We start from the raw sequence: 13,418 nt of genomic DNA on the forward strand, positions 1-13,418 counted from the left end.
CATAACAGTGACGAGCCACAATTCAGCTCTACTCATCTGCTACATTTTTCTCATACATTCTTTGAAAAAAGATAGAAAATAATGATGTTCTAGATATTTCAGGTTTTATTTGTAGTATATAAACAAATTAAATTTTTGACTGGATTTCAGTGAACGATCAGATCTTGTTTACATACTATATAAACGGTTTATAAAAAATTGTAAAATATATCTAATTGTGTATTAAGATGTCTGCACCAACGAAATTGTTAAATGGTACTTTTAAAATTCCTGTTGTTGGACTTGGTACAGGAGGCGCAGGACATGAGGTAAACTGTTGTATTTGATTTTTTTATTTTTTTGTTTGATTTTGTTTTAATTTCAATTTTTATTTAAATTTTAAATCTTAATTCCCGTTATAGTGGATTGCCCAGAGATTTTTACCTCGTAATTCAGTTACTGTGAATGTGAAACCTTCTGTAATGTGTTTAATAGATAACATACTAAAATGTTTAACTTTTTTTTTCGTTGCTTTTATTTTTTTATTTTAGTAATTTTAGTAAATTCTTAGTTATTTCCTTCTTAATCTTTTGATTTTTTAATTTTTTTTCTCTGTAAATTTATTGAAATAAATGAATCTAATGCATAAGCTATACCTATTCTGCTTATATTCTAATCATTGAAATGGAATTATACAGGGTGGCGCGTCATATACGACGCGGTTTTTGCAAAGTGAACAAAAGTTTTGTGAGCTTATGTAAGTCAATTTAAAGCATTCTCTAAAATGATATAGAGTTCTACAGGGTGTCCCAAAAAAAATTACATATCAAAGTTGTGTTTTTTTGTAATGGAACACCCTATATATTAAGTGATTTTCGGATTTTAGTAAAAAAATAAAAGCGAGTTTATTAGAAAAGTATACGACTAAAATGTATAGTTTTTAGTAAGTCGATCGTCTCGATTAGAAGTTCTTAAACGAAGGTTCCTGGACGTCTAGATTGACGTCTTCATGGACGTGGTCATAATTCAAAAACCACTCTATGATATTAAGGTATTTTTGGAACCGAAATTTTATAGCAAATTCACTGAATAAAATAAATATAAAGCACTTCATTTGAAAAACTAAAACGTAAGTGTAGAAATATATTTGACTCGCTCTGTATATCTATAAAAATATTTTTGAAATTTGAACTACCATTAAATGCATATTTTGTAAAAGGTATGGAGTGAAAATCTCAGATAGAAATCCTGCTACAGAGGTTTTTCGGAACACGGAGCCATCTTGTATGTATGCATTTGTATATGTGTTTATTTAAATACCTACTAAAGTGTAAAAGCAACGAACTTAAATGGGTAAATTTTGTAATATATCTTATTAACAAAACAATGCAATTTTTTTTATAAAAATTCGTTCACAATAAATGAATCTCGAGGTTTGTATCACATAAGCACTCCATTATTAGTAATGTCTACATAATAATTACAACCTAACCTAACCAAGGGAGTTAGAAGCTTATATTAATTAAGTAAGATAAAAATATTTTTGCAGACTGCTAACGAAGAAGCCTTAGAGACAGCATTGGAAGTGGCCCTGGAAACAGGGTACAGGCACATAGATACAGCCTATGCTTACAAAAACGAGCACGTTATTGGAAAGGTACTAAAAAAATGGATTTCATCAGGCAAAGTCAAGAGAGAAGAGCTGTTCGTTACTACTAAGTTACCTATGGAAGCTGTAAACGCTGACAGGTGAATAAAATCACTATATTACTAATTTCTTATATTATGTAACGATCATTTTTTTTAATTAAAATTATTAGTAAAAAAAAATAATACTTATTAGTTTCCAGTATCTGATATTGTTGTGCAATAATACACAATTAATTTCAAAAATTAAGTCCGAAAAATTCTCCGAAAAAAATATCTTTCTGTTTATTTTAGAGTCGAACCATATTTGAAGAAATCCTTGGAAAGACTTCAGTTGGATTATGTAGACTTGTATTTGATCCATTTTCCGATTTGTACCAAACAAATTGACATATTTCAGAGTGCAAAAATTGAAACTGAACCCACTGATCACCTAGCTGTTTGGAAGGTAATTTCTTTATTGCCTTTTTATTATTCCATAACTCACTCTGTATATTATATTAAATAATCTTATCAATTTTTTTTGAAATTATTGTTTGTTGAGTATTGTTTTTCTTTATTTATTCAAATGTAGAATGAATAATGTAGAATGTAGAATGTAGAATGTAGACTGTAGACTGTAGGCTGTGGACTGTAGGCTGTAGGCTGTAGGCTGTAGGCTGTAGACTGTAGACTGTAGACTTATACTGTAGACTGTAGACTGTAGACTGTAGACTGTAGACTGTAGACTGTAGACTGTAGACTGTAGACTGTAGACTGTAGACTGTAGACTGTATACTGTATACTGTATACTGTATACTGTATACTGTATACTGTATACTGTATACTGTATACTGTATACTGTATACTGTATACTGTATACTGTAGACTGTAGACTGTAGACTGTATACTGTATACTGTATACTGTATACTGTATACTGTATACTGTATACTGTATACTGTATACTGTAGACTGTAGACTGTAGAATTAATAGTAGTAGTTTTTTTTCTGTCACATTATATTCTTTTATAGAAATTGGAAGAGCAAGTTGACGCAGGCAGGACCAAAACAATAGGATTATCAAATTTCAACGTTAAGCAAATAGAAAGAATTTTGAAAAATGCTAGAATCAAACCAGCGTGCCTGCAAATAGAAATTCATGTTTTCCTTCCCCAATATGAACTGGTAAAATATGCTCAAGATAATGGTTTAGTAGTGGTCGGGTTTTCTCCTTTGGCCAACCCTGGAGCTCACGTATTTTTCGAGAGATTAGGATTACCGTAAGTCATAATAATTAGTAATTTTATATTTTAATTTAAAACTTACTTATTTTAATATTTTTTTTTGCTTAATTTTTCTGTTTTTTTTTTGCAGACACAAACAATTGCCTAGCATGTCAACCGAGCCCACAATCAATCGCATAGCCCAGAAGCATAAAAAAGGTCCCGCTCAGATCATGCTTAAATATCTACTCCAAAGAGACATCGTCGTGATCCCCAAGAGCATATCACCCAACAGAATCAAAGAGAACTTTGATTTATTTGATTTTACTTTAGAACAAACGGATTTGGATGATTTGAAGAAACTTGATCTTGGAGAAGATGGTAGAGTCTTCGATTTCGCTTTTTCAGAAGAGTAAGTTTTTTTGATTGTGCTTGTTTACTGATTTTGCGTGTATAATTTGATTAATTAATTATTCAGTAATTATTAATATTGTTTTTCAGGTTTCCGAAACATCCTGAATGGCCACTGGCTCCTAAAGAAATCAAGTGATTTTTATTTTATAAGTATTTTTAATTTTTACAATATTTTGTTACAAATTTAATTTATATATCTAAAACAATAAAATTTATTTATAAGTACATGCGTAATAAGTGTTTTTATTCATATATTATACAGAGCAATAAGAATTACGAATATATTCTAATAAACATTATTAGATTATAAAGAATTACATTAGCCTACTACCCTTCTCCATTGAATATCGGAATAATATACTGGGTGTTCTATTTAAAACAAGAGAGTAACATGCTTTTAAAGGTAACCAATGTTCAATGTTAATTTTGTTTCACCCTGTATAACTTTTTGGATCAAGTTTTAATTTGATTTAAAGTACAATAGTTAATTTAACTACATATTAGGCTATACCGGGTAAATTCCAATTTAGGTAGCTTTTATTGTAATTTAAAAATTATTGTTGAAAATGTTAAATAATATGTCAAAAACCTTACATTTTAGTCATATACTTCTATAAAACTCACCTTTATTTTTCTCCCAGAATTCGAAAATCAATTAATGTATAGAGTGTTCCAAATTACAAAAAACACAACTTTGATATGTAACTTTTTTTGGGGACACCCTGTAGAACTCTCTATATTTTTAAAAAGTGCTCTGAATTAACCTACATATGCTCAATAATTATCTAAAAAGATTGGATATACAGAGTGAGTCTAAAATATGTGCAAAAATATTTAGGGGTGGTATATTTCGACCCCAGGATCACGTCTATGAGGCTTTTTTCGCAAAATAAGTTATTGAAAATCGTAAATTTAAAAAAAAAAGTTCTAAAAAGAACAAGGCATGCATGTGCCAATTTGACATTATATATTTATAATGTATATTACATAACTCAAAGTTTAATTTATATATCTTATAGTAAACATTACATCATTAGATAAAAATCTGTAAATCTTTATACAGGTACTCGTAATAGCGCTCCTATTTTCATTAGACAAACTCAGTACTAACAGTTCAAAACGCATGCTCATATCTCAGTCACTTCAAACGTACGTAAGGCAGATAAGATACATCATTTTGTATTGTCAGTCAAACATATAAATTCAATTCGTTTAGCAGTTGTTGCTGAAGTCTACTTAATCGCTTTAAACAGTTATAGTATCAGATAGTACCGGTAATAATGGTGGTACCCAATGCTTTGTTATTAGGAAAATATGAGTTTCCTGTCGTCGGTTATGGTACCTGGCAGGTGAGTCCTTGACATAAAATGATTCGTTTGGTACATAATTCGTCTGTTATTATTTTAAATTGTTTGCCTATTAGACTAGTATGAAATCTTGTGTAATATTTGAATAGTTTTTATCACTATAATTTGTTTTAAACATAAAATGTTAATAAAATAAAGATATTTACGTAATTTATACAATTTTGAATAGTTTTTCTTTCTTTATTTTTGTTTTTTTTGCTTCTACAGACTAGTAGGGGAGATGTACCCTTAAAAGTTCGTAATTTTGTGTTAATTAGGCTAATTTGCTTAGAAGATTTTAAAGTTTACATTTTTATTTTTCAAATATTTTTTTTAGATTGTATATTTTTGTTCAAATAAAATTATTTTCTGTTAAAAAAACTATTAAATTTCGATGACTATTTAAAAATACTTATTTTTACGATTTTAGCAAAAAAAATAGATAATTTCATATTTTAAGTTGAGATTATAAATAATAGGACATTACTAATGTAATTATTTAGACGGTTTCTGAAAGGTATAACAAAAATTAATTATTTTAATAGTCCGACAATGAAGAGGAACTTGAAAAAGCTTTGAACGCAGCTCTAGAAACCGGATACAGACATATAGACACAGCTTACATATACAACAACGAGCATATCATAGGGAAAGTGCTTCAACAATGGATATCTTCAGGAAAACTCAAGAGAGAAGAACTATTTATAACAACAAAACTACCTATGCAAGCTATACATGAAGATAGGTGAGTAAACTTGCATGTTTTCTTTATATGAAATAAGTATTACAGTTGGGGGTAGGGATTTTTGGTGTTACACAGCAAAATAAAACACTAAATCACCACAATACACCAAAACACTTTTACTTTTACACTGGACGCGCGTTTCGCTAACCATGTTAGCATCATCAGCAGATGATTAAGCTAATATTGGTCTTCTAGTTTGCCCAACATATTTTTGATTACAATCTTTACAAGAAATTTCATAAATACCCGACATTTGCAGTGGAGGTGTTTTATCCTTTGGATTACCTAATAATTGTTGTAATTTATTATTAGCACTATACACAAGTTTATAATTGACATTCTTAAAAATTCTTTCTAGACCACGCGATAACTCTCTATCAAACGGTATTGAAAAATATTTTGACGTATCTTTCTCCGCTTGAAAAGTCGAATTTTCAGAAATCATTAATCTACACCTACGTTTTCTAATTATTTTATCAACTAGTGAAGGAGAATATCCATTACACTTCGCTGTATTCCTAATGTAATCTCTTTCTATGTCATATCTTTCGTTGGTAAGTGGAAAACTAAGTAATCTATGAACTAAGAAATTGAAACTAGCCATTTTATGTTCACTATGATTCATTAAGAATATATCTGCGTGTAGTGGTATTTTTCCTATAGATATCAAATTCCAGGCAATTATTACTATTTCCAATAACTAATACATCTAGTAATGGTAATCTGTCGTTGTTCTCAATTTCATGTGTAAATTTAATGGAAGGAAAACAATTATTTAACTTAGAAATAAAATTATCTACAGTGTCTGAATGTGTGTCAAAATCAGCAAAAATATCATCCACATACCTAAACCATACTCTTGGAAAATACCCAAACTGATTCTTAGCCTCCACTTCAAACCTGCTCATGAATAAATAAGCCAAAAAATGGAGACAATGGATTACCCATTGCTGTACCTTCCCGCTGTTCAAAAAAGTTGTTATTAAATTGAAAACAAGTTTGTTTCATATATAACGATGTAAGCTCAATATATTCAATCACAGTTTTATTGTCGAGACCATTTGCGTTCAGTAATTCCTTCAAGTAGCCTAATATGTGGAATTGGAGCATTTGGAAACAACGAAGATACATCAAAGGAGACCAAATTTCACCTTCATGCAATGTAATATTATTAATTTTGTTAATGATCAGTTTAATCATCAATCTGCTGATGATGGTAACATGGTTAGCAAAACGCGCGTCTAGTGTAAAAGTAAAAGTGTTTTGGTGTATTGTGGTGATTTAGTGTTTTATTTTGCTACGAAATAAGTAGTTTTAATAATATGTTCTGGAGTATAATGGAGTTTTGAAGAATCTCACTAAAATTTTCTAAAAAGAAATAAAAAGTAAAATTAATTTTATATTTAATATTTATTGCAGAGTTGAACCATTCATAAAAGAATCTTTGGAGAGGTTGCAGCTGAATTATGTAGATTTGTACCTGATCCATTTTCCGATATGTACCAAACCTAGAGAACCATACTCAAAAGTACCGTTCGAAGTTGACGACACAGATCACATAGCTGTCTGGAAAGTGAGTATCTTTTTTGAAGAAAGTATATATGCATAGCGTTAGCCCGTTTCATAGCATTGAAGCATTACATGAAAAAAACAGTATTAAAAACGCTTTTTGACTAAAACCTTTTTGATCCTTCTTTGTGTCCTCGTCTTTTTTATTTAATGTCCGTGCTCTAAAATTATATAAACAAGTTTGCTTTGACTTTCTTTTAGTCAAAATATTTTAGGAAATAAAAATGACTTATTTATAAATATATAAATAGTTATTATTAATAGCAACAAAACTCAGCTCTTTAACAGCACTTAAGGGACATAAATGTCCTTTACTACCGCTTTCCCGTTCAAAATATTCTAATAAGGTTGCGATGAATTTTTTGCAATGGCAATTAAGCTGTTTTGAACATTCCGAACTAAAAGAGTTTCTAAAAAGAACAAAGAACTGTTCGAACACAATTCATTTAATGTCAGAAAATAAATGAATAAATTAAGCAACTTGATATTTTTTACAGCAAAGCTACCACCTGTGATTCGTATCGTATATTTCTCACTTTATTGATTTTATGGAAAGCACTGTTCATTACAACAGTTTCCTGTCTCACAATTCCATGACAACTCTCACAATTCCAATTACAACAATTTCTTGTCTCACAATGTTCCGTTTGTGTCGGGGAAGGGATCATAGTTTCATAGTTGTCGATTTTTGAAAGAAATCAGTACATGTATATTATTTCGTATATTTTTCATTTTATTGATTTTATGGAAAGCACTGTTCATTAAAATGTTGTATCCTATATTATAGGGCTTGTTTCTCTCTACAACTTCCTGTCTCACAATGTACCGTTTGTGTCGGGGAAGGGATCATAGCTTCATAGTTGTCGATTTTCGAAAGAAATCAGTACATGTATATTATTTCGTATATTTTTCATTTCATTGATTTTATGGAAAGCACTGTTCATTAAAATGCTGTATCCTATCTTATAGGGCTTGTTTCTCTCTACAACTTCCTGTCTCACAATGTACCGTTTGTGTCGGGGAAGGGATCATAGCTTCATAGTTGTCGATTTTCGAAAGAAATCAGTACATGTATATTATTTCGTATATTTTTCATTTTATTGATTTTATGGAAAGCACTGTTCATTAAAATGTTGTATCCTATGTTATAGGGCTTGTTTCTCTCTACAATTTCCTGTTTCACAATGTACCGTTAGTGTCCGGGAAGGGATCATAGTTTCATAGTTGTCGATTTTTTTGAAAGAAATCAGTACATGTATATTATTTCGTATATTTTCATTTTATTGATTTTATGGAAAGCACTGTTCATTAAAATGTTGTATCCTATGTTATAGGGCTTGTTTCTCTCTACAATTCTCTGTCTCACAATGTACCGTTTGTGTCGGGGAGAGGATCATAGTTTCATAGTTCTCGATTTTCGAAAGAAATCAGTACATGTATATTATTTCGTATATTTTTCATTTTATTGATTTTGTGGAAAGCACTGCTCATTAAAATGTTGTATCCTATGTTATAGGGCTTGTTTGTCTCTACAATTTCCTGTCTCACAATGTACCGTTAGTGTCGGGGAAGGGATCATAGTTTCATAGTTGTCGATTTTTGAAAGAAATCAGTACATGTATATTATTTCGTATATTTTTCATTTTATTGATTTTATGGAAAGCACTGTTCAATAAAATGTTGTATCCTATGTTATAGGGCTTGTTTCTCTCTACAACTTCCTGTCTCACAATGTACCGTTTGTGTCGGGGAAGGGATCATAGCTTCATAGTTGTCGATTTTCGAAAGAAATCAGTACATGTATATTATTTCGTATATTTTTCATTTTATTGATTTTATGGAAAGCACTGTTCATTAAAATGTTGTATCCTATGTTATAGGGCTTGTTTCTCTCTACAATTTCCTGTTTCACAATGTACCGTTAGTGTCCGGGAAGGGATTATAGTTTCATAGTTGTCGATTTTTGAAAGAAATCAGTACATGTATATTATTTCGTATATTTTTCATTTTATTGATTTTATGGAAAGCACTGTTCATTAAAATGTTGTATCCTATGTTATAGGGCTTTGTTTCTCTCTACAATTCTCTGTCTCACAATGTACCGTTTGTGTCGGGGAGAGGATCATAGTTTCATAGTTCTCGATTTTCGAAAGAAATCAGTACATGTATATTATTTCGTATATTTTTCATTTTATTGATTTTGTGGAAAGCACTGCTCATTAAAATGTTGTATCCAATGTTATAGGGCTTGTTTGTCTCTACAATTTCCTGTCTCACAATGTACCGTTAGTGTCGGGGAAGGGATCATAGTTTCATAGTTGTCGATTTTTGAAAGAAATCAGTACATGTATATTATTTCGTATATTTTTCATTTTATTGATTTTATGGAAAGCACTGTTCATTAAAATGTTGTATCCTATATTATAGGGCTTGTTTCTCTCTACAATTTCCTGTTTCACAATGTACCGTTAGTGTCCGGGAAGGGATCATAGTTTCATAGTTGTCGATTTTTGAAAGAAATCAGTACATGTATATTATTTCGTATATTTTTCATTTCATTGATTTTATGGAAAGCACTGTTCATTAAAATGCTGTATCCTATCTTATAGGGCTTGTTTCTCTCTACAACTTCCTGTCTCACAATGTACCGTTTGTGTCGGGGAAGGGATCATAGCTTCATAGTTGTCGATTTTCGAGAAAGAAATCAGTACATGTATATTATTTCGTATATTTTTCATTTTATTGATTTTATGGAAAGCACTGTTCATTAAAATGTTGTATCCTATGTTATAGGGCTTGTTTCTCTCTACAATTTCCTGTTTCACAATGTACCGTTAGTGTCCGGGGAAGGGATCATAGTTTCATAGTTGTCGATTTTTGAAAGAAATCAGTACATGTATATTATTTCGTATATTTTTCATTTTATTGATTTTATGGAAAGCACTGTTCATTAAAATGTTGTATCCTATGTTATAGGGCTTGTTTCTCTCTACAATTCTCTGTCTCACAATGTACCGTTTGTGTCGGGGAGAGGATCATAGTTTCATAGTTCTCGATTTTCGAAAGAAATCAGTACATGTATATTATTTCGTATATTTTTCATTTTATTGATTTTGTGGAAAGCACTGCTCATTAAAAATGTTGTATCCTATGTTATAGGGCTTGTTTGTCTCTACAATTTCCTGTCTCACAATGTACCGTTAGTGTCGGGGAAGGGATCATAGTTTCATAGTTGTCGATTTTTGAAAGAAATCAGTACATGTATATTATTTCGTATATTTTTCATTTTATTGATTTTATGGAAAGCACTGTTCAATAAAATGTTGTATCCTATGTTATAGGGCTTGTTCTCTCTACAACTTCCTGTCTCACAATGTGACCGTTTGTGTCGGGGAAGGGATCATAGCTTCATAGTTGTCGATTTTCGAAAGAAATCAGTACATGTATATTATTTCGTATATTTTTTTCATTTTATTGATTTTATGGAAAGCACTGTTCATTAAAATGTTGTATCCTATGTTATAGGGCTTGTTTTCTCTCTACAATTTCCTGTTTCACAATGTACCGTTAGTGTCCAGGAAGGGATCATAGTTTCATAGTTGTCGATTTTTGAAAGAAATCAGTACATGTATATTATTTCGTATATTTTTCATTTTATTGATTTTATGGAAAGCACTGTTCATTAAAATGTTGTATCCTATGTTATAGGGCTTGTTTCTCTCTACAATTCTCTGTCTCACAATGTACCGTTTGTGTGTCGGGAGAGGATCATAGTTTCATAGTTCTCGATTTTCGAAAGAAATCAGTACATGTATATTATTTCGTATATTTTTCATTTTATTGATTTTGTGGAAAGCACTGCTCATTAAAATGTTGTATCCTATGTTATAGGGCTTGTTTGTCTCTACAATTTCCTGTCTCACAATGTACCGTTAGTGTCGGGGAAGGGATCATAGTTTCATAGTTGTCGATTTTTGAAAGAAATCAGTACATGTATATTATTTCGTATATATTTTTTCATTTTATTGATTTTATGGAAAGCACTGTTCATTAAAATGTTTGTATCCTATATTATAGGGCTTGTTTCTCTCTACAACTTCCTGTCTCACAATGTACCGTTTGTGTCGGGGAAGGGATCATAGCTTCATAGTTGTCGATTTTCGAAAGAAATCAGTACATGTGGCTATTATTATCGTATATTTTTTCATTTCATTGATTTTATGGAAAGCACTGTTCATTAAAATGCTGTATCCTATCTTATAGGGCTTGTTTCTCTCTACAACTTCCTGTCTCACAATGTACCGTTTGTGTCGGGGAAGGGATCATAGCTTCATAGTTGTCGATTTTCGAAAGAAATCAGTACATGTATATTATTTCGTATATTTTTCATTTTATTGATTTTATGGAAAGCACTGTTCATTAAAATGTTGTATCCTATGTTATAGGGCTTGTTTCTCTCTACAATTTCCTGTTTCACAATGTACCGTTAGTGTCCGGGAAGGGATCATAGTTTCATAGTTGTCGATTTTTGAAAGAAATCAGTACATGTATATTATTTCGTATATTTTTCATTTTATTGATTTTATGGAAAGCACTGTTCATTAAAATGTTGTATCCTATGTTATAGGGCTTGTTTCTCTCTACAATTCTCTGTCTCACAATGTACCGTTTGTGTCGGGGAGAGGATCATAGTTTCATAGTTCTCGATTTTCGAAAGAAATCAGTACATGTATATTATTTCGTATATTTTTCATTTTATTGATTTTGTGGAAAGCACTGCTCATTAAAATGTTGTATCCTATGTTATAGGGCTTGTTTGTCTCTACAATTTCCTGTCTCACAATGTACCGTTAGTGTCGGGGAAGGGATCATAGTTTCATAGTTGTCGATTTTTGAAAGAAATCAGTACATGTATATTATTTCGTATATTTTTCATTTTATTGATTTTATGGAAAGCACTGTTCAATAAAATGTTGTATCCTATGTTATAGGGCTTGTTTCTCTCTACAATTTCCTGTCTCACAATACAGAGTTCTAGAGCTCTTATTATTCTTTATCTTTTTTATTTTTCTAGAAACTTGAGGAGCAGGTCGATGCTGGAAGAACAAGAACCATTGGCGTATCGAATTTCAACATCAAACAAATCGACAGGATAGTGAAAAATTCCAGAATTAAACCTGCCTGTTTGCAGGTGGAAATCCACGTGTTTTTGCAACAAAGGGAATTGGTAGAGTTCGCTCAGAAGAACGGACTGGTTGTTGTAGCTTATTGTCCATTGGCTAATCCTGGAATCAATAAATTCTACAAGAAGTTAGGACTGCCGTAAGTACACGAACATCGTGGCGTAACATTACAACACCCAAAAAAAGACTATACTATATAGAACCAATGACTAAAGAATATAAGAACATGTAACGCCCATATACGGGCTGCAGCAGAATTTGTGACCTTAGACGCCATTCTTTTGATGACAAACAATGAGTCATCATCTGGCCACCAGCGACAATTTTAGCGATTTTTAATAGTTTGTGTGTAGTGAACTTTGTATAAACTTTATTACAATGGTGATTAGTTGTTCAGCTTTCAAGTGTAAAAGCAACAGATATAAGAAAGAGCCAGGAGTTACGTTTCATAGGTAAATAAAGTGTCCGCTCCACCTTTTTAGCGTTTTCTTAGTTTTCTTATTGAATTCGATAATTATTTTTCTGATATTATGTACTTGATGTATCAATACTAATTTTGTACCTTTTGTTAACATTTTATTACGTTTTTTTTCGTAATTAATTAGTATGATATCAACGTATACAGACGTCACATCGTCACAATTTGCTCTCGGGTGTTATTTGTCCTTGAATTTTTTAGTCATTGACTAGAACCGATTTGGTTGTTTTCTAAAGTTTATAGTGTTGTACCACCTTAAGTTTCATTGAGAACCACAAAATTAGATGCTTATTTATATATTATATTCTTATTTTTTTGTAGAGAAAAAGAATTACCAAGCATGCTTACCGATGCCACCATCCAAAAAATCGCCAAGAAGCATAACAAGACTCCCGCTCAAATCATGCTGAAGCATTTGCTCCAAAGGGACATTGTCGTCATACCAAAGAGTGTCACTGTGAGCAGGGTAAAAGAAAACATTAATTTATTCGACTTCACACTAGACAACGAAGATATTGAAGCATTGAAAGGTCTTGATGTTGGAGAACCAGCTAGAGCATGCGATTTCTCATTTGCAAAAGCGTGAGTATATTACAGTAATTATAGAAATATATCTATACCGGGTGTGTCTCAAAGGAGGCTTACCCCTAAAACTTTTTTATTTTTTCAAATAAAAAAAACGAGATTTGGTATGTTTGTGTATGACATAAATTAGGATTGATTGACGTATTCAATTGTTTTCGGTCACTTCTTGTTGTAAAAGATGGCCAAATCGTTTTTTAATCATATCTCAATTTTTTCAAACGGAACAAGGGTGGCTCATTAGCATATTTGGAAAAAGCATTTTTTTACGA

The 13,418-nt window shown here is 31.1% G+C and overlaps 1 protein-coding gene across 1 annotated transcript; it reads left to right on the top strand.

Annotated features, from left to right (window-relative positions):
• Positions 1-5: 5 nt before the first annotated feature.
• LOC115885324 lies at positions 6-13,150 on the top strand. Its single transcript, XM_030904201.1, has 12 exons — positions 6-308; positions 1,529-1,728; positions 1,921-2,074; positions 2,639-2,886; positions 2,981-3,241; positions 3,331-3,375; positions 3,467-3,473; positions 4,503-4,592; positions 5,135-5,334; positions 6,754-6,907; positions 11,978-12,225; positions 12,886-13,150. Exons 1-12 carry the CDS (start codon positions 228-230, stop codon positions 13,148-13,150), a joined length of 1,953 nt encoding a protein of 650 aa, XP_030760061.1. The 5' UTR covers positions 6-227.
• The last annotated feature ends 268 nt before the right edge of the window (positions 13,151-13,418 follow it).

The sequence above is a fragment of the Sitophilus oryzae genome, unplaced genomic scaffold, assembly GCF_002938485.1.
Source record: "Sitophilus oryzae breed Bouriz unplaced genomic scaffold, Soryzae_2.0 scaffold_381_pilon_pilon, whole genome shotgun sequence".
In the NCBI taxonomy this organism is placed as follows: Eukaryota; Metazoa; Arthropoda; class Insecta; order Coleoptera; family Curculionidae; genus Sitophilus; species Sitophilus oryzae.

Bases quoted from the DNA above. Each gene is read 5' to 3' on its own strand.
- LOC115885324 (XM_030904201.1), top strand. From the start codon at position 228: ATGTCTGCACCAACGAAATTGTTAAATGGTACTTTTAAAATTCCTGTT. The intron at 5,335-6,753 runs GTGAGTAAACTT...TATTTATTGCAG, and splicing joins CAAGCTATACATGAAGATAG to AGTTGAACCATTCATAAAAG. The intron at 12,226-12,885 runs GTAAGTACACGA...ATTTTTTTGTAG, and splicing joins TACAAGAAGTTAGGACTGCC to AGAAAAAGAATTACCAAGCA.